This window comes from Amia ocellicauda, chromosome 7, assembly GCF_036373705.1.
Source record: "Amia ocellicauda isolate fAmiCal2 chromosome 7, fAmiCal2.hap1, whole genome shotgun sequence".
Taxonomy (NCBI): domain Eukaryota; kingdom Metazoa; phylum Chordata; class Actinopteri; order Amiiformes; family Amiidae; genus Amia; species Amia ocellicauda.
In genome coordinates, this window is record NC_089856.1 from 41841886 (window position 1) to 41868067 (window position 26182).

The 26182-nt window shown below is 40.0% G+C and overlaps 1 protein-coding gene across 1 annotated transcript; it reads right to left on the minus strand.

Annotated features, from left to right (window-relative positions):
- Nucleotides 1-1304: 1304 nt before the first annotated feature.
- On the minus strand, nucleotides 1305-26182 carry irs1 (insulin receptor substrate 1). The gene is made up of 2 exons (XM_066709703.1): nucleotides 22188-26182; nucleotides 1305-2458 (listed from the first exon to the last, which is right to left on the minus strand). Exons 1-2 carry the CDS (start codon nucleotides 25435-25437, stop codon nucleotides 2454-2456), a joined length of 3255 nt encoding a protein of 1084 aa, XP_066565800.1. The 5' UTR covers nucleotides 25438-26182; the 3' UTR covers nucleotides 1305-2453.

Here is a 26182-nt window from a genome sequence, read left to right on the forward strand (position 1 = left end):
TAACACCCCATTAAGACCAAATGAGAGCTTAATATTCTTCTTCTACATGTCACTGGGTTCTTCCACTGACATGCAATGGGGGAAAAAATAATCCTCTGTACATAATTGGACACGCAAATATGCCAAGGATTCCAGCTGTAAATTGTAAATTAGATTTACTGTAAATAGAAATACAGAAATGTAACCCCTAAACTATATCAAATGCATCAGATAGCGATTTAGGACACACACAGAAAAAGACAAAGAACAGAAAGAGTCCGATAAAAAAAGTCGGGAAACAGGAACCAGGAACAGACACCCAGTTTTACATAACATACATCCCCTTCAGTTCCCAGGGATCTCTGACAGAAGCTAAGCAAATAAAAACAACCTTGCATTTAAATAATACAAATAAAATATTGATATAAATAAGTATATGGTCATTGCTGACAAGACAATTATTGCAATGGAACTTGTCAATATACCATGATATCAGATGGTGTCCTAAGAAAGACGATTTCTAACTTCGCTACTGTAAATAACTTACTGCCTAGAGATCGAAGCCCCCAGTTTTCCCCGAACGAGACATGCATGATTGGTAATGACAGAGCAAAAAGTCTCCAAAAAAAACAGCCTTGGCAATTCGCTTGTAACCCTTTTTGTGAAATGCTACTGGGAAGGACTAGGGAATGATCTGTATGTATTTTTTTTTACAAATGGCTCAATCACTGGCAACTATTTCATAAGGGCCTCCCAAAAGCTACATGAGGGGGAAAGAAAACAAATAATTTGCTCATCAGTGATTGACAAATGCAGATGTCGCAGGGGTCCTTAGCATAAGCCACTCCTTCACAACCAAACCAATGGAAAGGGGAAGAAAATGGTAAATATAGTCTATGTCCAGCAGTGACTGTATCTGAGTGTCTCAGCTGTGCGGGTCCTACAGATACAGTGCGAACATGATTTCAGCCTCTGGGCCTGTCACTGCTGGAAACACAGTCGATGGGATCCCTGTGACGGCTCTTCTGCGCGCATGCTCTGCTCCTCAAACCTTCAAACCCATATGAGAGACACACAGAGACGAGCCACACACACAACTGCTGCACTTTCATAATCCAATAATGGGTGGGATGCCATATATCAGATTAATATAGACTGTATCATATTCAACTAGGTGGCTACAATGGTGTTTTGGGGGCTTTTTTTTAAGGGGTTTTCCTAGGTTACCAGTAAGAAAACGCAATGTGGTCCATAGAAAATTCTTTGCCGAGGCATTTCTTTTTTGAAAGAGTTTGTAGTGAGCAATAACACGCGGACACAAAATGTACAAGAAAAAGATAAACATTTTCTACTTTATTACTTACAGAAAGAGATTTCCAGAATGTACAAACACCACATTGTTTATTCCAGGGCAAGATCGGTCTTGCAAACATCCATTTGTTTTGTTTTTATTTCTTCTTTTTCCTTTCTCTCATTCATTCTTTACATTATATACAGTGGAAGACAGGGTTAAGAGTTGTTAGTATTTCTTCTGTTTCACTTCTTGTGCAATGGATGGATTCAAGTTGCTGACAGTTTGTAAAGTACCGTGTACAGTAAATTCATCTTGAGTTTTGTTAATGCAGCCTATCATATTACAAGAAATACAAGAGTACAAAATTCTTATTGGAAAGAACTTGACTCATCACCGGGGTTATATTACAAGGGACCATATCAGTAAATAGGAATATACAAAAAGGCTCCACAAGTCTTCCATTAGATTATACAATTTATTTACTACAATTTAAAACCCAAGAATAGTACCATAACCGATTCTTACCATACTAAATTTAAGTAAGTTTCCCGTTCAGAACATAAGATAAAACACCTCAGACACATCACTAAAAGATGCGTGTAGCAAAGTTATATTTCAGCTCCAAAAGAGAAAAACAATATAAACCAAGAAATGTTAAATATTTTACTTTAGACAAACATTGATGACATTTCTATATTCAATAATTTACATTGATGATTTGTAACAGTTTTCAGCAGCAAATGTAAAACAAATATAGTGTCCCATTGTTATTGTTTTTGTTTATTTTTGTTTGTTTTGTGGTATACCTGATCACATAGTGATCTGATGTTAGGTATACCAGAGTTTTTCTGGAAAAAAAAGTAATAATAATAATATTAATAATAATAATAATAATAATAATAATAATAATAATAATTAAATAAAATAAAATAAAATAATAAAATCCCAAAAGAACACGGTGGGGAAAAAAAGCAAATGGGTTGTCACAGTGCTGTTTGTTTGGCAAAAATGTGTTGTGCAGTTCAGTCAACTAAGTCCTGAGGTTAAACTAGGTAAACAATGTAACCCAAATGCATTGTACCATCAACTGAAAGAAGTAGATGAGGTCCTGGCTATGGCATAGAAGAAAATCTACAGTCTGGGTAGCCATCACTTGGGTTTGCCGAGCTGTCTGAAGTCATCACTCTGAAATATAAAGAGAGGTTGTGCGTTAGTGTTGCGTCACATTCATCGCCAGTGCAAAGAAAGACATAGCTGACTTCCAGTAAGTTCAAACTGAAAAAACAATATAGGTGGGCAATTCAAATGTGCCAGAGCAATATACATTTAGGGTTCAAGCTTACACAGATACACTGGTTTGGAAAACACAAACATACGCAAGACAAACACTGGCCACTTTACTGCTTCGGCTGTTTTGCGGAGCCGAGGTGAATGTTTTTACACTAAATATATGACTGAATGCTCCTTGAATGCTTTTCTGTAGTTGAATATGTGCTCCGAGAGTCTGGTAAACAGCAGTCATTTTCCGATAAAACTAGACTTTCCAGAGTCGCAGCAAAGAGAATGTGAAAAGGTCTTCAGTCCTGCATTCTCTAATTGCCTGCGAGAAACAGGATTTTCTTTGTGCGGCGTTGGAAGTGAAAGGAAAGCCTATCCTGCTCAGCAAAAGGAAAACTACATTCCCTATAGAGCCCTCCCCACGAGCCCCCCGTCACATCTAGAGCAAGACAGTCCCTATACCTGTAAGACCCCCTTTTATTGTGCACTTATGTATTAAACAAATTAGAACAAAAAAGCTTATTTTGGTTGAATAGAGGTGACTTTCAAATGGTGTGTTTTAAATTTTGTTTCTGGCTCCACTTCTACATGATGGTCCAATCAGCTACATATTGCAACACAACAGTCAGTCCCCTGATATTTGGTCACATGTCCTGACCTATGTAGCACAATCTAATGCATACAAGCTGCACACCACTGACGATTTGCGTTTTGTTTAGCCATGTTTTCTGTTCCCAGATGATTTAGCAAAACAACAGCAGCGACGGCAGCAGCTAAAAGCATGAGCAAGTACTCAAGCATAATTGCTGCCAGGATGAAGTACAAATTCAAAATCAGACTCCTTCAAGAACATTCCCACAATGCACTGCTTTCATTTAAGTCAGATGTTGAGACCAACCTGATCTATCTTCCACATAAATTAACATTTCTTTCATCATTACCTCACATCATTAAGACACATCTTAAATAAGTTGAAATAGACATCCATTTTACTGTGCAACCCCTTCAATACATCAATATCACCAAACCAGAAATTAAATGTATAGCCACTGCATAAATGAAGCATCTGGCCAACAACCACCATCTTCTAAAGAGAAGCAAACAGCCGACAACACAATTCGACGGCACCCAGTCACAACCTCCTCGATCACATCACTCCAGCTGAAGAAAATGTCATTTTGTATGCTGTTTATCACTGTTTGGTGGAAAGTGTAGGGCACTTCTTGCTCATACAATATATATTTGGAGTTCTTTTAAATAGATCATATTTGAGATCTAAAATGATGACCTTCGACAACAAACCATTTTGCAATCTGGTTTCAGATTTTTTACATTCCATTTAAGGCAAATAAAAAGCTGAAATGCATTCATTAAGTAAAAAAAAAATATCTGCTTTTAATAAGCCTGGAACATTCCTGTCCAAAACAATACTCTGTCCTTGGAGGATCGGAGCAGCTCTGCTCAGCTCTGACTACATATATTCCCGTCATTTTAACCGGTTAATTGTCAAAGAATAATTCTGCACAACAAAGGAAAAGGTCCTTTATTAGTCACTGAGCAGCTATGCAGAGAGCAGGGTGAAATAGCCAGACTGCGAGAGAAGTCTGCCTTGTTTCTAATAAACAAGCATCAGTGTTTCCCTAACAACACATAAAACCGTATACAAGACAAGTGCTGTGGTGAGCTGAGGTAAGGATCATTAACACTGCTGACATCACTTGCTGGCAGACAGAGTCGGGGGAAAAACCTGTGTACACTCCGCTTTCTACTTATCACCGGGATTAGCATGAATCCCTGATTGTAGGGCCTGAGCGGGACTTCAAGGAGAATTCAGTCACGTCAGAAAAGTACAGAAGACATTATTAAGGCGCTCTGCAGCTCTGTACTTGAGTAGATGTCAGTGGTTTGGATGTAAACGTTTTGCAAACCGTAGTAAACAACTTTTCCGGCTATTATTCCCTAAATGTTGGTGGGAATCTTTCGCTGGCAGGAGCTGAAGATGGGATTTTATTGCGCACAGATAATGGGTGCACACTGTGCCGTACTGTACTATTTTCTCTCTTTAAAACAGTCATAATGCAACCGCTTGTCCCAGAACATTTATAATACCCTTTGTTGTTCCGCTCTAATCACCATGTTACGTCATGCGGTTCCCGTGCCTGTTATTAAGCAGGCTCAGACCTACTGATTGCTGTAGGCTATACTGAACACCCACTCGGCACTTCAAATTAGGGTCAATTGTAATATGTGACACTTCCAATGGTACACACTGTACCAATCTTGAATAAATACTAATTGTGCAAGATGACAGTTGAAATATGGCGGGCATTACAAAACAAAACCAAAACATATTCTCCATTACTTCTTATAGAAGGTGCTCCCATCAATCAAGGCATCTGTTTTGGTACCATCTATGTTGCAACTACAAAGAGTTCAGTAGCTCCATGTCTTTGGAGTATATTCCCCTAACACAGTGACTCATTTATCTACAGTCCCTTTCAGTATACATCCTTGTCTGTTGTTCAGAAATCCATACTGAAAATAATGTGCATCACAGTTAGTAAATTAATACAATTATTTGAACACACCAAAGCTTTAAATAGCAAGTTTCTTGTACATGTTGTAGAAAACAACACGTGCTTAAACGATCAGATTTTTATTGCATGTCCCCGTCGTCTGCTGGATTTTAAAAATACATCAATCATACTTGTCCTCAAATGATCGCTATATGGCATCATCATCATCAGTCCTACCATGTATGTCTATGTTGGTAGTATGATACAATTCAAAGTGTATATAAAACTATAACCTCAGTGTAAAATTAGAGGTGTGCAGCATTATTTAACTGGACTGTTGGTACTGTGCCATTTATGCGAGGACTGTTTCACATTAGACAGCAAGCATGATGCATGCAGGAGACAGCACTTGAGTTAAAACTGAGAATGTGTCGTTTTGAACAGCACTTTATTAAACTACAAATAACTAAGCTCGCCTGGACAGATATCCTCTTCTTAGTAAGCTGCCAAACCTCTTGTTATCCAACCTTGGACCTTCATTGTGTAATTCTAGGGATCAAAGAAGTCTGTGAAGATGCCTCCAGTGATCTATCACAAGTCAAAACTCTTGTTCTGCTCATGGGATGTGATAAAACAAGATCCTGTCCTAGACCAGGAGTTTGGCTCCAGGTGCCCCTGTGCTCTTTCATGACTCACTATTGTCGAAAGCTCCTCAGTGTTGTTGCTTCCTTTCCTTTCCTTTGCTACAAGAAAATAAAAATAAAAACACCTTTTGCACCACTCTGGCTGCAGCTTATGAGGCCCGACACTTAGTATCTATGGAGAAATTGGCCATACAAACAGGCCAGTATAACTACCTGTGATAGAAACTCCACAACTAACCAACTTACCAACGTCCCAGTGTATTTGCTGACAGCAGTGCATGCAGTTCTTTTGTGAAAATAGCTGAACTACTGAAACAAAGCATGTTTTAGAGCAGGAATCCAGCCTGTGCATATTCCTCTGATTTGTAAATGCATTTTTAGACTTAAGATATCAAGCAGTGATTGACTTAAAATTAGCCTAAGCTTTCGGGGAATGCTGTTCCACTTTTCCTTTCACAAGTAGCTCTTTTAGCATCAGACCGGCCGCATGGCACACTGCCTCGACGGTAACAGTATAGGCCTCCCTCTGTAACCTTTACACCAGATTCTTGTTAAAACAACTTGTCTGCTTTTGCCGAATTTATTTCCAAACACCTTTTCTATCTCGCTCGACAACAAAACACTGCGCCAGCTAAAAGGCAGAGTGGTTGCTGGCACACCTCCAAGATGGGGAGTCTAATGCACTCAAGACCAAATGAAGAGAAAGCATTCACTTCCTCAAGAGTTGGTGAATTTATATGGTGGCTCAAATGAATTCCACACGTTTTCTCCAATAGCCATCGCTGCAGATCCTGTGGCGCACAACAAGAGTGAGCAGCACAATGTAAACAGATTTTTCAGATATACATTAACAGTGACAGTGGTTCTAGTTTAAGCTTCATGCCATAAAATAAATACACAGAGATCGCCTGCGGCACCAGCTTTTATAAACAAATGTTTTACTAAAGACACTTTGAATTGAAGATTTATACCGATCGACTCGTAGGATTTTTTGACTTCCCATTCCTCTGTTCATTTGTACAAGATTCAATACTGATGTGCCTGACAGCCAGGGCTATTGTTACTGGTTCAGACAAGCTTGCATCTCATGGAAGGAACATAAATGATGCGAAAGGAAGTGATTTGTTGGAGAATAAGCTGAGAAGAGTTTGTATAATTTGAAGGGGAATTGCAAAATGACTAGATTTTGTTTTGTTTTTGCTAGTAAAGTCAAACAAACATAGAAAAGAGAACTTCACTCGCAATTTCTTCTCACTCAGAAGTGAAGAAAATGTTCCCCTGTTTCAGGGAATCACACATCAGAGATTACCTAGAATTTTGGCAGATTTTGTTTTTCTTCTTGGAAAGGTTGTGTTTGGCATGATATTCCCACCAGTTTTAAACAACAGCTGTTCACATACCTTGTGATGCATTAAGAGGAATGTCAGCACAAATCACAGCACTACCTTAATTTTATTTTATTCAATTTACAAGAGAAAAACATCTATGTTAGCACTGCCCTACATCTCAAAGCATTATAATCTATTATGTTCATATTTTAGTTTTGATTTACATAACCTGTAGGTCACCTGAATTTAGCTTAAGACACATAAATTACATTCCTCAACAAATAAAGCATTAAAAAATGAAAGCACGTGCATTTTAGTGGGGGCACAAATCACTGCACTCACATGTTGTGAATGTAAAGAAAACTGAAGTACATGATTCCTTCAGACATGTTTCCATTAAATACCACAGGTGATTGATATAATCCTGTTAGAGGTCAACTGTCAACATGGTGAAAACACCACGACAGCACAAGGAAAACTAAATTGTGCAAAACGTCTAAAAAAAAGATATGAACAACAAACACTTGGATCCTTGAAGGAACTCCTGACAAATATTGAATATTCCTGCATTTATAACCATTACACAATGAGTAATAATTCCAATTATCAGATCCATTTAGCATTACCAGTCCCCAACATTACAAGTTACAGCTGACACCCAGGCCCTGTCAGTTGTTGTAGTCGGCTTGTTTTATGTCAATCATGTTGAGAACGTCACATGTAATTCTACTTAGCACACTGAAAGCAGTCGAATAAGAGTGGCTATCAGGTACTTACTGGAACAATACTCTATGCTGCGTGCAGTGCAAATCACACATTCAACGGTTGTACTTTTCCAATGAGATATCTGGTCGATCTTTATGACCATTATGCTAAATGTCGCTGGTATGTGAAAACAACAAACAACTAAAGAGCCTTGTTTGAAAACCTCTGGCATAACATTATAAACGGGGCCTAAAAATAAAGCATAAAGACTGACATTTATTGACTGTGTAAAACTCAAAACCATCCTGCTCCCAGTTTCTATGTAATGTTGCAACTTGAAAGCTTATTGACTTTGAAAGGCAAGTCCGACGTCAAGATTTTTTTATAGATCTTAAATTTTTAGCTCTTGCCTCTCTTTACTTAGAAAACCAAAATGTTATCGTAAATTGCATAGTATAAAATTATAAGCCACAGAGTAGGCTATATGTAAACAAATACCTCTACATTCAAGGCAATGTTTAAACATGGCTAGAAGAATTTAAATTAAAAGAGGAAATAAAGTGTGAGGATATTTTGAGGAGGGACTTATTAAAATTAAACCCTTTTGCTAATGCTACAGACATCCTTTTCAATCTGCTAGGTGTCACTTACAAATCATAGGTTTAGCGTTACATGGGAGTTGGCAGTCTTAGGTAAGGACAGAAATCTAGAAGGAAGAAGCAAATATGCACACACATCCACAGACAAACGGTTTTAATAAAGAATATCAATCACTGATGTTTTTATCATCTTTCAAGTGGTTTCAAACCCCAGCCTCTCGTTGAAAATGTGAATAACTCTCATATCCAATGTAAGTGCTGTTGCAATACAAAAGGGTATCAAGCACTGTATTGTATGCCTATGCATCAAGTATTTACTGTGGACTAAATTGTATTTACTCTACTGTCTGACCTAACCATTGCCCACTAAAAACAGTTTCACACAGCGGCTGCTGCCAAGTGTTGGTCAATGAGAAGCAAGACTGATAACAACTTGAAAGTAATGTTTCATTATTAGATCTAAATACTATACCCCACTTATACTTGATGTATAGGAAGTGAAAATACTGCTACTAAAAGTCCACATCTGTGGCTGGTTATTACCCTATGCACCCCCCCCCCCCCCCCAAAGAAAACAGTCTCACATAGTGGCACTGCATGTCTGATTATGGCAAAATCAGCCTGCATTTACATACTGTAAGATGCAAAATAAAGTCATCCCTTCTTTAATGTAACCACTGATAAAACAGGAACCCTAAAAATGTCACCGAGTAGAAGCCCTGACAAACACGTGTTATGCTGCAGGCGGACAGTTACAGAAACTAAAAACAAACTGACCAATGTAAAGCAGTTTATGTGGAAAAGAACTGGGTTAAGATACAGGAATTTGCATATTACTGGTCTGCATAGATTTGGTATAAAGGGGACTTCCCACTCAGCTACATCCCTCAAATAAAGCCGTCTTCCCCAATCACTCTATATGTTCTGCAGTAAAGGAGGTTAGATATCATGAGTGCAGCTCAAAAGTCAGTAAACAGCACTCCACTGTATTTAAATTAGCACCTTCTGGGATCTTGAGCATACATTAATGTATGTGCCTGACAGTAGTGGTTTTGTTTCCTTCAACCGTTTCTACAACAGCACTGCTGAGACGGACACTACTGCATCCAAACAATATTTCAGAGACCCGCTGTGAACAACCCTGCATTTATTGTCGTGCCCCTCCTCTCTCACTCAGTTTCACAGTATGGTGCAATACAGACGACATCTAAACAGCGTATATGAACTGCACTATGATTTTCAAAGGAACTGTAACATATCGGGCTGCGCAGGAGCTGCCCTGCCTAATGTGCGCTGTGCATTCCCGGCATCACAGGGGCTGCTTCCTCTACAGCTGCCATGATCACTATATCTGTGATGCAGCTCGCCGGCAGCAATTCCTTTTGCAGAGTTAGTCTGACAAAATCTCGTTGCGAACCTCCGACGTGTCACAAGCTCTCACTGCTGCTGGCGAAGGACGATCGCCGGCCTTTTGCCATGCCGGCCCACGGCTTGTCTCACACCCCCTAATGCACCCTCTTGTGCAATTGTTGTGATGCTTATTTTCCATAAATGTGTTCTTCATATTGCTAAAGACATCTTAAGAATATATTTTTGAAGTCAGTTTTTTTTTTTCTTCCTCCTATGATCTTGCAAAAAATGAGATTAGATGCATTTTTAAAAGATTAGCAGTGCATGGCTTTTTATAAGATGCATTATGCCTATAACTAAATTGAATCCTTTATATAAGATGACAAGATTGTAGTACTTAACTTAAAAAAAACACACACACACAAATACAATTTAAAAAGTATATTGTTTCAGGACCTTAATACTACTAACTGGTCAGCTAAGGTGAATTAACATTTAGCCTTTCTTCAGGTAACATCTTAAAATTGGAATGTTTTTGTAAATGTATAAACCACAAATTTATGTCCACATATATGGGGTGAAAAAAAAAAACTATTTAAATAACTGACTAAAGGCTTTCCCTGCTCAATTATTCAAAATATTTATTGTTGTGTGATTCTTTCATCAATCGTGTATTCTGTTTCATGCATGGCACCTTCTCAAAATGTCGAATGCGTGTATAGATCTCAATTAATAAATCCTTAAGATCTTACCAACTGCAATAAAATAAGGGTCCAGAAATGAATTGTAACGGCAAGCTTCATGACCACTGAACCGTACTGCCGATCTGTTCACTGGTATTTGCTTTACCCTTTTCTACGACTCCCCGCGCTCTGTACAGTGGCGTAATGTTTGTTCATTAGGGCCTCTTCTGAAGCAGCTTGCTTTCTAAGAGAAAGTAATCTCCACCCCATGTAAGGCTACACTGTGGGGCCCCCTTCTCCCGCTCCTCCTTCCAACGCTTAGAGGTTTCTTCTGTGCTGTACGATTTGGGACAGCTGCCAGGCTGGGAAAGCCAAAGCATTAAACCTTCCTGCTCCATTCTGTGATCTGTGAAAACACTCAAGTCACACAGTGCGGTACACATTCAAGAATAACAGGCTGACAATGGCATCCTTTTATTACGATCGACCACAAAAAGAACCCGAAAAGTTTTATTTCGGCTTCAGAACATGGGCTTTCAATTTCTAACGTGCAACTCTACATATCCTGGGTCCTAATTCAGAGAGTTTCCTTTCTCTGTGCAATGCCTTCAATTAAATGATTCGTTTGCCTGGGCATGGGAAAAATGCTTTATGTAGTAACGTAAAAATAACAATAAAAGTAGTGTAAAAGAATACACAGAACTAAGCACTGGGTTCAAATGTATGGCTTACATGTGTAATAGGCAGTTTTATACTGTAAGAAATCACATTATGCGTAACAAAAAGATAGTTTATCTCACATCAAATGTTTGTAGGGTTGAGGATATGTGGCGAGGCGTGTTTCATGCTACATTTTAATTTCTGCATTACAAATGAGATGAAGCCTCTCATATAAAAGACAAACCCTGTACACAAATATAGAAGACAAACACAGCTTAAAACATCCCTTTGCAAATCACACAAAGGCAAGGCGCAGCTTTTAAGGGTTGATCTGTGAAATGAAAAAGCACTTGGGTTATCGGATACCCTTTAGTTCACTGTTGTGCTCACTGAACAGCACATGAGCGGTGAAAGGCAATGCCAGAGCATTTCCACAAGGCTAGATATAGTTTGTGTACCCAGTTTAAAGATATAGCATTACCCAAATAGAAAGATATGTGACTACAAAGTACAGTACTTCTCTCACACCTACGTCAGCACGCAGGTCAAATTCAGAAAGAGGACCTATGGAAGAGTCTCAATAAATTAAATAAATAAACACTGACAGACGCGTACACACATTGGACTGATTGTAGCGACTGCTTTCCTACTTAGGGCAACGCTTGTGCTGGTGCAGGACTGCGGCAACACAAGCACGTCATAGCAGTCGACAGAGACTTGCTTGGCCTTTCCCAAATGAGGCCTGAATGTGTAACCTGTTACCATCTGGCATTGTTTTACATCAGGAGGTAGCACACTAGCAGGCTCATGCATAGTTTTGCCATACTGACAGCACACACTTGGTTCCCATTGCGCTGTGTTTATAGTAGCAACCTAACACAGTGAGCTTAGGAGAAACCCTTAATGAAAACTAAATCAGAAACCCCATTAAATGTAATTACTTCATCTCTATCTAGAAGCCAAACAAAAAGTGCTTTCAAAGGTGTTGGAGCAGTTTATATCATAGACAAGTATCCAATCCAATGAACGTAAGTATCTCGCATGTTCTTCGCACCCTAATACCTAATCTTAATTCAATACGATGAGCACTAATCTGTAAGAGACCCAAGTATGCCGTATGCAAGCGGAAATAGCCGGCACAGCAAAACGTTTTAGAAATTATAGGTGCATTTATGGTTCTTTATAGAGCGGAAAGCAAATCTAAACCCTACTGCACAGCAGAACACAGTTTACATAGATAAGGTTTAGAATAAATCAACTGGAGATTAATTTATAAATACAAAAACACAATATTACTGTGGAGGTACACCCCATTAGGATTCCATGTACAGAGATGATGCGTCCTCTCAAAGTTCAACTCCCCGTTTTTGCTGCAGATCACCACCGTTTCCACCCTTTCCACGCAATTCGTCTGCTGCCGGCTTCAGATCTTGCTGCTAACAAACATCATGTTCGCACTGGCAGCCATATAAAATCATTAAAAAAGGGTAAAAGCTGTGTGTTTGTTTTAAAATGTAAATGCAAGGATGCACAGAGAGCGTGTGCTGATGGGAGTTCATGAAATAAAGATCGCATGGGATACTCCTGCTGCAGAGAGAAAGGGCGCAGCAGGCTGTATTGAAAGCAAGGCATGCGAACAGACATGCCCGCACATACGCACGTACATATACATACAGCAGAAGAGGGGGAAAAAAAAGGAATAGATGTTGTTTTCCTAGGGACCATGCTGAGATGGTGAAAGGGAAAGAGTGCACACAGGATTAATTTCCTTAGGGAGTCATTACTGACTGCATGGCATATTTTTTGGCTTGATGAAAAGACTGGTTGTACTCTGTACCCCCCTGGTATAAATATGCATGCAGCACAACACGGTAGGGATGACGCTAAATGACACGAGGCAATGACGTGAGCAGCTTGCCTCATAAATAGTCCACATCGTTCTCACTCATTCTCCGTCCCGTTAGAATAAGCTGATCAAGCTACAAAAGGGCAAAGAGATGTCTGAAGACTTGATGTTTAAAAACAAAACACCTAAATATGCACGTAACTTTTGGTTATTTGGGCAATGGTTTGTATGCAGGGGAAATATTTGAAAGATTTGTATGAATTCCACAACAGGGAAGAGGAGAAAAAGACTAGTTTTTAAGCATATGATTCAATCTAATAACCATTTATAGGTTTTATTTTAAACAATGGCTTTATTCAAACCAACCACAAATGGAAGAGAGAAAAAAAAAACATATAGACATATAAATGTAATATTTAATATGAGTGGCGACTACTACATTAAGAAAATCCACAGAAAATATATTTGTTTTATATAGGTTTAATACAAAATAAGGATTTAGTCTATTACACATGGATTTTATTTTTATATCTGGTGTCTTTTGGTTCACAAATACACAAAACATTGCTTTACATGTAAATTACAGTAGAGAATATATATTAGGAGTATACTAGGAGAAGTAGAAATAAAAGGAAACTATTCACAACTTCACATTTCAGTATCTTTCATACAATAGACGTCATAGGCCTTTATATATAGGCTCTCACCATCGGCCTATATTGATCCACTGAAGGCCTGCCCATGATGTTTCCACTTGCTTCGATCTACAGCTTCTCTTTCCACATCACGCCTGCAAAGTTATTTATTTCTTCCTTTCTTCCCATCTTTTATGTGCTTTCATCTCTTGGTATCCATTCAATAGCTTCTTCTGTCCGTCTTTGATCTGTTCTTCTCGCAATGTGTCTGGCCCATTGCCATTTTAACATCTACACTCTTTCAATGTCTTCACATATTTTGGTTTGTTCTCGGATCCATACATTTATTTTTCTGTCTCCTATTGTAATTGGAGAGATTGTCTCTCCTTGAAGTGCTCCTTTACAAATCTTGATCTTGTCAGTGTCTTGGTGGAGTCGGATTTTTGATGTAGCAGTGTTGTAGATATAAAAGTTATATTCCTCAAAGTTGAACAACAATCTAAAAAACACTGAATATAATAGGAACATCACCAATAGGAAAGAATAAAACCATTGCCCTGAAAAACAGCATAACAATCAGAAACCAGAATGCGATTATCAGAAGAGTGGAAGAATTTTACAAAAACCTATATAGTACAGTGATGACAGCAGTAAAGAAGAGGAGGAGGTCTAAGTGAACAGAAGTGAAATACCAGATGTGATTCCAAGAGAAGTAGACTATGCCTTAAATAAGATGAAAAATGGAAAAGCACCTGGAGATGATGGAAACGCAGTAGAGATCCTAAAAAATGGAGAAGACAAACAACATTCTTCTCCTTCACAAGAAAGGAGACCAAAGATCTGAAAAACTATAGGCCCATTAGTCTACTTCCCATCTTATACAGAGTAAAAGACAGTAACACATCGCTTTCAAGACAACACTGGACTTCGCCCAACTAAGAGAACAAGCAGGATTCAGGAGTGAATATTACACGACGGATCAAGAAAGATGCAGAGAATAGGAGCTTCCTCTGTGCCTGGGCTTTGTCATCAGAGCACTAAGAACCCAAAACATTGAGGAAACCTATTTATCCATCTCTATACATGCATATATAGATGCCCATATTTAAACGTATCTTCGCTGTTCTGATTTTCTCTTTTTATATCCTTCCTCGTTGTTATTTAAGGTTCGGTTTGCGGCTCTTAGGGCTTTTTCCTACCATTCTTTTTTTAGCACTACCATCCAACCACCATGCCAAGTACTGTATATTATAAAGAAAACCACTAACTGATCTATTCATGCCACACGTCATGTATCAGTGGTTAACATAATTCGAGTCCTCACCAACAGACAAATTTTTCCTTTTGTGAAAATTTATAGCGGAATAGAGCGACTAGGAACCCAGGCATTTCGTAGAATTGTGACTATGGTGCACTGCCCCCGTTACCGTGATGCTGTGATGTGCTGCCAAAATGCCAATTACTGTCAATAGCAGAGCATGCCTTCTAGGAAAAAGGAGGATGAGGGGAAAAAATAGACATCATAAACCATTTTCTTAAATTAAACATTTTCTTTTATCTATGCTGTGCAGTTTACTACATGGTGGAAAGATTAAAAAAGAGAGCTGGGGACAGAATGCCTAGTCTATGCCTTTACTTTAAATTGATCAGAACATCAGCTAAACCAGCTTGTAGTCTGCAATACATATTCAGAATTACAGTGTTTAACATGATCCAAAATCTTGGTAAAGATCTTTTCTGGGAGAACATCAAAGACAAGGACCCTAAGAATTAAACTTTTTTACACATTTTTAACTCCTCCCGTTTTCCTAAACGGTTTTCGGATTGTGCGGTTCATCACTGTGATAACCTGCTCTCTGAGTAGTTTTCAAACATTAGCATTATCACTCTATTCCTCAGATTAAAGGAGACAAAAGTCAACTAACCGTGAAGAAGTGGCACGGTTCTGGACTTATTCTAAATGAAAAAGGGCACATTTACAAGAGTAATTGCTTCGCAAGGTTCAACATCCATCAAGCCGGAATTAGTGATTAGTCAAGTGAATGACTGACCAACTTCCTCTGCAGAGTACCTCCTACACATTTATTGCATTTTACACCACAGACCTGTCCAACAGCCACTTCCCACACAAATCAGCTCTCGCAGCCTACACAGCGTGGATCTCCTGCCCTGAATCCACGCCTGGCAATTACACAAAGAAAAGTGTGTGTGTGTGTGTGGAATGCTATAGCACTGCATTCATCTGTGATGTTATTTGCATGTTTTGCTGCTTTTTATCTGTGCATTACAGAAGACATAAATATTTAATTTGCAATCAAAGGTTAAGCTCTGAATGCTTAATTATTTAATGCTGTGGAACATTAAAGAGGGGGGAAGAAAGAAACGGAAGTGGCTAATCTTGTGAAGCTCAAAAAGGGGGAAAATTCAAAATACAATGAAACAAACATCAAATGAAGACATCTGCAGTTCACAGGGTTCATAAAGTAACTCGACTTTTTTTTTAATGAGTCCCCAAGCGCTTTTCAAGAGTTGTTGTGTGAACTTCATGCAAGGTTTTCCCTGCTCTGCAGTCTTATGATTAGCAAAGGAAAGGGCTTTTGCTTTTAATCTTCGCTTTTAATATAGAAATATATATTTGACATAACCGACATTGACATTGAGATGCTAACCACAGACTGCATTACGAATAAATGCCAGGTCATTTATTTGCTTGGTGTGAGGGATCTACGGAGATGCAAATACAAGATTTCCCCTTTGCCTGTGCCAGAAGCACCATTCAAAATCAATTACCGCTGAATCAGATCTCTACTAAGCACATGTTGTATGTTTTTAAGAGAAGCAAATGTGTAAATGTTTTGAAGTGGTTAAAAAAGGAGGGGGGAAAAGGCATATACTTAGAAGTTTCCAACACCTAACCCAATCTAAATTACACTTTATTTTTTACTTTAAATTACATTATTAAATATTCCTTCTGGAATGGCTTTCCTTTCTTCATAATCAAATGCATATTAAATCAGTTTGGAGAACACTTGTGCTTGTTTGTCATTAATTTAACTGGTTAATTAGTGGATTCTAATGCAAATCAGAAATAGCAGTTAATAACTTAAAATGTTTATATGCAATCTTTTGTTTAATGCAAACAAACACATCTTGGAACATTTCAGAACAAACTGAACAAAAGGAAAATCTTAAGCCATATAATACTTTATTTTATTTGATAACGTGTTCTGGACCTTTCGAAAATTAATACTTTTGTATCTCACAGTAGTCTAATATGAAAAACACTTGATGCCAAATGCCATTCCTTTTACCAAAGGAAAAACTTCCTGCACACTCAGAATCCAGATGTCTAGCCTATTTGAGCAAGTTAAGACACACACCATTTTTCTGCTTAAACCGCTCTTCTTTTTGAAAACCCGTCTTAGTGACCGAAAACAACTCTAGTCCTACAATGTAATACAAACTAGCTCTGTACTCAGCATTTGCAAGGAGCTGGCAAAGAAGGACAGAGTCTGAATTTTCACAGGATTATAGGGTTATCATAATCATTTTAGTATGAATAATAAAAAGTGACCCCAAATTTTCTGTGACCAACTTACTGTTGCGAATGGATCATGTCAAGTTTGCTTATAGTAGTGTGACGGTAAACTGCCATCGAGCATATACTTCATTTTAAGAGCTTTCTATTCTCGTCAGATTCAATAGAAACTTTATTTAATGGAGTTATCACCAAGGTAATGACAACAGCAAACCATTCATAGGGGAAAAATGGCCGAAACCAAAACATATGTTTTGCCTTGTGCATCAGAATAAATACATTAATTTGACTCCTGCATGCCAATGACATCAGCAAAAAAACGCTGACCACTTAAGTAATCAACCAGAGCATTACTGTGGTAGCAAGAAACTGATGGTTACTTCTCGGGATCAGGTTGCAGCCCAGTACATAAAGATGACTAGCAGATGTATGCATATCTGATGTCATTTCTGGTCCTGATTGCATGATCTCCCTACAAATTAAGCCAAAAAACACCTAAAATACTTCCAGCCTAAGGCAGCAAAATGCCAGAGACAACACAGTTCACAAAACTTTCCATTGCCGATCTTGTGACCTCAAATATAAGGACATAAGCACTTCTGGAAATAATGTTATATGGCTTTTGGCATATAGCCACTGTGGCTTCAACAGGGAGCCAGACATATGCACTCCAGAAGGTTGTTTACAGTTTAAATGCAAACACAGTAAGGTTTTAATAAGTTTGTTGTAGTTTATTGTGGCTTCTTCTGGGTACCGTCCAGAAATTAGTAACTACTTTTATTTTTCCCCCTTTTCTTTTTGTTACAAACACTGCTATTCAAAGTCCTGTAAATATCAAAATAGTTATTCGTCGGTGTTAGGACTGCAAGCAAACACATGCTGGTGTAAACCAAATGTCAGAAATTATAGGTCTGATACAGTTTAGTCAGAAACATAAAAGCCCTTCTATGTCAGCACTGCGGAAGAGTACTTCTTTCATGTTCCCCCGCTAACCAATGAGACTGAAAACTGCATTTACTCAGATATTACCCCAATTAGGTTTTAATTAAGTGAATAAAATCCTGTTCCAATCATTCCCACGAATACAGCGAGAACAAGTTAAGAAAGTCGTACAGACTCGTTCCATTACTATGATCATTGCAAGATTTCAAGAACAAACTGGGCCTTAAAGTCCCGTTTACAATATGCAAATTGGACAGAAATTAAGCTGAAACAAGTAAACAAACAAGTACAAACTTAAGAGCTAAAATTAAAAATACATTGGTAGTTTTAACGTAATGTTACACAAAAACTGTCAACCATATTTCAATCTTGATAGATGCTTTTATCTTCCACCAGGCCTTTTCCTTATCCAAAAATATACGGCTATAAGGCAAGTGTATGTGTACATGTAAGAGTGTGCTTTGGATATGGTCTTGCTTTACAATGTTGTCTTCTTTTGTCTCCCGAACTGACAAAACAAACTCTCAGCCTGCGATCCACATAATTTTATTAGAATATTTTTTTCTCTTTTACTGAGCCCTGTGTGCCTGAACTGGACAGTTACCAGGGTTATCCGGGTGCCAAGTTGGCCTGAGTTTTAAGTTGAAGTCAGGACACAACTCGTAGCTTTTAAAAGGGCCCTGAAGATCAAATGTCAGCACAGTTTTATGGTTAGAATTTTTAAGCTGAATAAACTGCAATTCACAGTCTATGATATTTATGTCAACAGTTTAAATACATTTAACAGATATTTTATTGTTGTTATTCTTCCCCTATATTCCATGATGATATTTTGTGCACTGTAAGCAGCAAATTATTTCACAACCATGTAACTTTACATTAACAACATTAAACTGAATTAACCTGCAAGACACTATTTAGAAGCATAACAGAATGTGTTAAACACAGCTGATGCCAAAACAATAGGCCAAATTATATATTTCAGGCCACTTCTCCCAAAGTTAAAGACATTTCTAAAATATTAAGGACAAATCAACAGGACACAAGATCAGATTTCAATAGTTTTATGTTTTCTAATAGACTGAGGAACCACAGTGAATATTGGGAAGCGATCCATAAAAACTAAACAGAAAAGTGAAACAAATTTAGGTTAATTTTGAATATGCAACTGCATCAATTACAAAGTGAATCACACTTATCGCATACATTACTGCAGCAGAACCTTTAGGCCAGTCTACATAATTAGCAATGTGCTTTTCTCTTACCCAACAGAAACACATTTGATCCTACGGTTATACTTCATAAGGGCAAGGCTTGCATTTTATAGGGTGGTTCTCATATAAGATGATTACTGGCATATCATCAGAATGAAACCATCAGATTAACGATTTAAGAGTAATACCATGCGAAGGCCAGGAAATGTAGCCTAACTACGCACAGTGTGGACATGGAAATTTACACATTTCAATTATTTTCCAATATCTGTAGAGATATACTAATACTTAAGAAAAGCTAGGGGCTATATCCTTGAATTATATGCATGTATATTTATACACTTCCCTCCACCCCACAGTGGGAAGATACGGATTGCTTTGAATAAACATTAATCTTTTCACTGCAACTCAGATGATGAAGTAGTGTACGATTAAGGTACTCCTCAGATGTACGTTTGCAGACAATTTCAACTAATTATCTCGCAGTACTGAATTCAAATTTTTTAACTTGCATGGTTTAAAATGCAGAGAGCGGAGGAAGTGATGCAAAAATTGCATTTCACCAATTATAGAGATGGATGACACTTCATGCCGCCCTTTTTAATTGTTAATTACAAATGTATGCGCATATAAACATAGTGCACGTGCAAGGAAAAGAAAAACAAAACCCTGGACTTTTCATACGTTTAAATCTGCCCAGTACAGAAATCCTGCCACAGCAAATCCAAAACCTAGCTTCCATACATTTTAAAAAGTAAACCAAAATAATAACAAAAGTAATAACTGCACAAAATCAAACCAGAGAGTGCATGAAACCAAATATGCCAAATTTTACAAGAGAGCCAGAGATCAGGGCTATTATTACATCTGTTACATTGCAAACACACACAGCAAGTACAAAGCCCCCTTCCATCCATCTCACTTCCCACAGTCTTGATGGCCAGCGCATGTAGGTGATGGCCCAATCACCACCGAGCTCTCAGTTTGAATGATCTGCTCAGGGTTGTGGTTCTTAATTTGCTCTGACATGACAAAAGGCCTGGCATTGCTTTCTAACTGGTTCAGAACTGGTTCACAGTCACGACTGGGGGAGAAAAACACAGCGAGGACCCTCCCCCCCCCACCAAAAAAAAAAGTTACTTTAATAATAGAGCACATTTTTGGGAAATATTTAAAAACAGATGATACATAACCTTCAAATAAACCATCTGTAAGAAGGGCACGGCCATCCAGTCAACTTATATTGCTAAGGCTGCTTTATTTTTAAATGTTTAAACTATCTGAATTCACAGAATTGACAAAACTGCACTTCAGCCAGGAAGTACACGTTAGGGATGAAAAGAAAGTGAATCTAAACCTGCAGTTGCTTTAAACAGATCAGTCGGCTGCATCACACTTCAGACCTGATCAAGCCCATGTTGATTACATTACCGTCAGTGCCAGGACATGAAAGGAGGAGTGATCATCAATTCACCGAAGTTCAAAAATATATTTTCTCAAACGCAACCGCCTAACTTGCTGACCTGGAAAATGGTTTGTCTATTTAGTTTACAGCCTACAAAAAGATTAAGGCTTAAGGGGAAACAGGAATCTGATTTCTGGCTTTATCTGTCTGTTGATTACACTCATAACATTGTATGGCTCCAGTGCTGGTTTGTATTATAGAGCAGACCGAATGAAAGCTGCAGGACGCTAGGCCTTAACCTTGACATTATACAACAGAGATGTGCATCAAGCAACGCCAAGAGAAACACACAGGGCCAAATGTGAGTGCCCTACGTCTCTATTCATTCACACGTACGAATGTCTACTTCAGTCCTGCTCTGCAAGTAGAAACAAGATATTGTTTTCAATCTTCAGAGGCATGATACGCCTCATTACTGTCCGCTGAGCAAGAAAAATGCTCAAAGTGTTGATGTTTGCTGGTGTTGAGAAAGAAATGACAAACGGACTCGGCCTGGCTCAGCTCTACCTCTCATTTTAAGAGCAGTGAGGGCCTCCCAACGGGATAAACACACTCCTAACTCCAGTTACGCAACACTGCAGTCTCTGTTTTCATGACTCTGCTTGGACTGCATAATGGATTCTCTCAACACTGCAGACAGAAAGTGTATGGAATCTATTTATTTATATGTTTTATTGCTTTTTATAAATGCTGTGGCTTTTTTTTGTACATGTTGCTTGGTTTGTGACATAACTGCTAAATGAACAGTGCAGCCCAGTGAAACATACAGCCCTTTAAGTCAGGTTCAAGAATTTTTAAGGAGTTTAAACCATTTAGTCTTACAATGCAAAGAACTAGTACTATCTGAACAGTAATATGTTTAACATTTTATGAGGACTGCTACTTTCACACTTAGCTTTTCCCCATCAGAATACAATACAGGCTAATGTGAATAGATTAAATGCAAATTCCAACATTTGAGGGTCAAATATCATTATATATTGATGCACTGTGTACTAAACTAAGCGCAAGGTATAACACAACCTTAAAACCTGAACTGAGCACTAAGAGTTTTATGATTTCCTATTGGCATCCATGTGAGGTACAAGTTACGTAGTGAAAACACAGCTGCAGCTTTTGGCTTTCATGACCATGGGGCTGGTACTGGCACCGACATGCCAAACTACATTATTTTGGTTTTAGATCTCAAAGCTACTGCTTTAGAAAATGAAGGCTAATGTGCTAGAAATCTACACAACATATGTCGTTATGACAGCTACGCTCAATAATCAAGTCAATTTTATTTTAAGCAACATTCAACAGATTACCAACACATTGCATAGGTTTCCTGTGCTCCAGCAATACTGAAATATAGTCTGTGATTTTAGTTTTTTATTTCTTGCAATAGCAATAATAAAAAAGCAAGCCCGTATTTATTCCCAAACTCTATATAGAAAATACATTGGATACATCGTGCCAGCATTAAATTAAGTTAAAAAAGGATTGTATATTAAATACATTTAAAAGATTACCTTCTCTTTTTGCTGGATTACTCCTCATTTCATCGGGTTTCTGAAAGCTGATGCTTGCATATGCACTTAAGTCATCACTAGAGGTACTTCCACAAGGCTGATTTGAGGATTTCGGCTGAAGGGAGGTCCACTCTTGGTTGTTAAAATCCTTGACTAATTCCACATCAATGTAATTTAGGCCATTTTCCAATCCAGTTACACTGTTCAATGCACCGGCACTGGGCTGCTGCTCTTTTCTCACACAGGAGACAGCTTCTCCCTGTTTCAGCCAGACATTTTCGAAAGATGCAGAACTGTGCCTCTTCACATCCTCCACATAGGGCATTGCCACGCCACCGTTAGCAGCAGGTGTGGAGGAGAAAGTCTCTGAACTGTGCCGCCTCCTTCCTTGGGGATCGGCACGGATCACTTTGGCACCTTGATTCCGGTTTGGGCTCAAGTTGACTCTGGTAAAAGCGCTCGCCCCCGACACCTGGCTCATTAAGCTGTTGCATGCAGCATTAGGGATGCCATTCAATGGAGCCATTTCCTCGTTGGGAGAAATGGACCGGGCCGGTGTTTTAGCAGCACCGGTTGCCATTTCGGAGTAGTTTAGCATCAATGGTGCTTCGGCGTTCCCTGTGCAGGTGGCGCCGAGCTGCATACTCACATAATCGCAATTCTGCTGTCCTCGGCTTGTTCTGCATGCTGCCACAGAGGGGACGACAGCAGCTGCAGCAGCAGTACAGGCAGCTGCACAGCCGGCTGAAGATTTTGCTGGATAGTTTGGCTTGCCACCATGAGCACCTAGTTCCATATTCATGTACTCTGAAGAGTTCTGACTCTGCCTCATGGAAGCATCTTCTGCATACAGGGGGGAGAATAAGGATGCCAGGCTCGCGGAGAAAGATTTATCGTTAAATTCTATGTTGACATACTCTCCCGGGCTCTTTGGCTCGGGGGGGAAGGGATGCTCGCGTGCCCTGGGCAGCGTGCTGGCTTTGTTGTTGTCCAGAGAGAGTCGTGTCGGGCGCACGGGCCTTCCCTTCGATTGCACGAGCTCATCAACTTTCTCGGGCTTAACCGCTTTCTGCCCATTCTCCTGGCCCCCCAAGCTGTCGCTGCTGGTGGACGACGACGAATCTTCTCCGTAGGCCAGGCGTCCCGAGCTCACCGAGATGCGCAACTGGCCGTCGTCGCTTTTCCGGTACACGTGCTTGAATGAACGAGGTAACGAGTAGTAGGAGAAAATCGGTTTCGGTGGCTCCTCCACGGGGTTGAAATAGCAGTCGGGCGGAGTGCTTGTCGTCGAACCACTGGCAGGTGACATGTTTATATAGTCGCCACACGAACCTTTGCCCTCGTTGCTCTCCACGGAAAGTTTGGAATTTGCCCCATTGGTCCATATTTTGCCATAGTTTGTGTTGTCTGGGGAACAACTGCCACTAGGGGACATCATCATGTAGCCATTAGAGTCCACCCTTGAATGCTGCCTTGGGTTAATAATTTGCTGTGGTGCAGACACACTTTTTGGGCTCATTGGCATGTAGTCATCACTTTTATTAGGCACAGGAGCCACACCGGGGGACATTGGCATGTAGCCATCATCAGCATGATTTGCTCTGTTGCCCTCAATGTGGAGATCCAAGCACTCTTCTGGGTAGGAGTGCGCTGGCACAAAGGCAGAGTGCCTATATGTTGACAATCTGCTGCACTGGTATGTAGGCATCATCTCAGTGTATTCTTCCAATGAAGCTGTGGAAGACTGGGAGGGAGTCTTCTGATGGGAGATGGTGGGGGGTGAGGTACCTGAAGAATGAGTCCGTTTCCTGAAACCCTTTTCCAGTTCCGCCTCCTCCACCTTGGAAGGGGTGTAGCGCTGGTGACTTCTATTGTAATGTCCGTTTGGCAGCAGATTGGGTTTCGCCATGCAGATGTAATTATTCAGCTCCTCTTCCCGGGCAGGAGGGGTGTGCCCGAGGGAGTCGGGGGTCACGCTTCTGAAAGAATTCCTGAAATCACAAGGGCTCGATCCGTACTCATCTGAGGAAATGAACCCTCCGTCGCTGGGTGATCCAGAGACCGAGGCGCTGGAGCGTCGGGGGTAAAGGCAATCGGAGGTGGATCCGTGGCCACTCGTGCTGCTTGAAGATAAGCTCACGGGGCTGGTGGCAGATGGGGAGCAACGGGAGGAGGGCATGGGAATCGATCTGCTGTGATTGAGTGGTGGGTGAAGTCTGGAGCTGCCTCTGTGTCGATGAGAGTGTGTTCTAGTGGTGCTGGGGCTGACGGGGCTCCCATCGACTGACGCCGGTCTGGACATGGTTCCCTCTCCATCACTGGAGGCTCTCACTCTGAAAGAGTTACTGTGTTTGCCTGGACCTGCAGGTGAAGTGGCAGTAATGCTCTCAGTCCTTGATCTCCTACTGAGCCCCACTTGGCTGGGAGGAGGGTTGTTGTGATGGTGCCTTCTCAGGGGCACCGAAATTGGATTGGAACAGTTGGAGGAAGACTGACTTTTACTCCTCGGGCGAAACTCCTCACTCATGGCTTTCATCGCCTCCAGGATTGTTTCATGCATATTCTGCGCGACCACTGAGTCGTCCACCTGCATCCAAAACTCCCCGGGTCCCGTCACGGCAGACCTCCCCACTTCGATGAAGAAGAAATTCTCGGAGTGACCGCATCTCCTGATGTTCATCAACTGCAACACCACGGCGGCGGCGTCCGAGTTCAGTTTCACAAAGCTAATAGTTTTGTTAGTCAGGCACAATCTGTAAATCCCAATCAAATTCTTCGTCTGCCCCAGGCCTTTTGGCTTTAAAATAACTTGCCAGACTTCTTTGAAGGCAGGTCCTGGCGTGGAGTCTCCGTAATTGTCTTCTCCAATGCCACTGCCCCCAGCTGAATCATGAATCTTACCTCTGTTGTGGAGATCCACTAATTCCTGGTACCAAACGTCCTGCTCTTGCTCGTTATCGGCAGCGATGGCAAAATATTCATCCTTGGTGTACAGAGCCACCAGGTATTTGTTTTTAGAGTCGGCTCTCTTGTTGATATTGAAGCAGCTTTCCAGTGGGATAGACCTTTTGGGAGCCCCCGACTTATGTCTCCATTTTTTCTCATTCTCGTAGTACTCCAGCCTCATGGGTCCTGAAACACTTGCAGTCCTTAAAACAAAAAATCTCTTATGCATGCTTTTAGGCTTCCTCAAGTAGCCCACCTTCCTCACGTCTGAAAAGCATTCGTGGTCTGTAGTGGGGCTTGCCATGTTGGAAAAATAGTAAATACAATTTAGTTTTTTCCAGAAAAGTACAATTATTACTTAATTAAATAGGGCGTCATATGCACGAAAAATCGCGGGAGGGGGGGATCAATATTAATGCAGAAAAAAAGAAAAGCACTTAAAAAAATTAATGCAAAGGTTCAATCAACAGCGCATTGCCAAAACAAGCGCCAGACTATGTCGAGACCTCCTTCAGTCCAGTCGGTTTCTTGAGCAGCGTGTTACATCCTTACAGCGTTGAGGGGAAAACACAATACAGGCATCTATTACACACATCGCACTCCTTCCTTGCAAAGTGAAGATGTGCACGGAAAAAAAAGAGATCAGATGATAAGAAAATATTTGTTTCCTTCTCACTTTCAGTCCGGAGTTGCAAATCCACTATCAAAACAAGCACATTTTGCAAACGACCCCATTTAGCCACTCCAGTCCAGAGCGCTGTTAGTGTGCAACTGCAAACCAGAAACAAATCAAATGAAAAAGGGAAACGGATTCAGATCTCTTGAGCCAGATGCACTGGAAACAAATGTGACAATCCAAAATGTCCCACTCCGGTGTTGCACGATGCTTCTTGAGTCCGTGTGCCCTCTTTCTCTCTCTCTATCTATCCACTCAGTTTGTTGAACACGGTACCAAAACAAGGCGCCGTGTCTGTGAGTGAGTGAGTGAGTGAGTGAGTACAACCCCCTCCACTCGCGTCCGTCTCTACAGCACAGGAACACGTGATGCC

Bases quoted from the DNA above. Each gene is read 5' to 3' on its own strand.
- irs1 (XM_066709703.1), bottom strand. From the start codon at position 25,437: ATGGCAAGCCCCACTACAGACCACGAATGCTTTTCAGACGTGAGGAAG.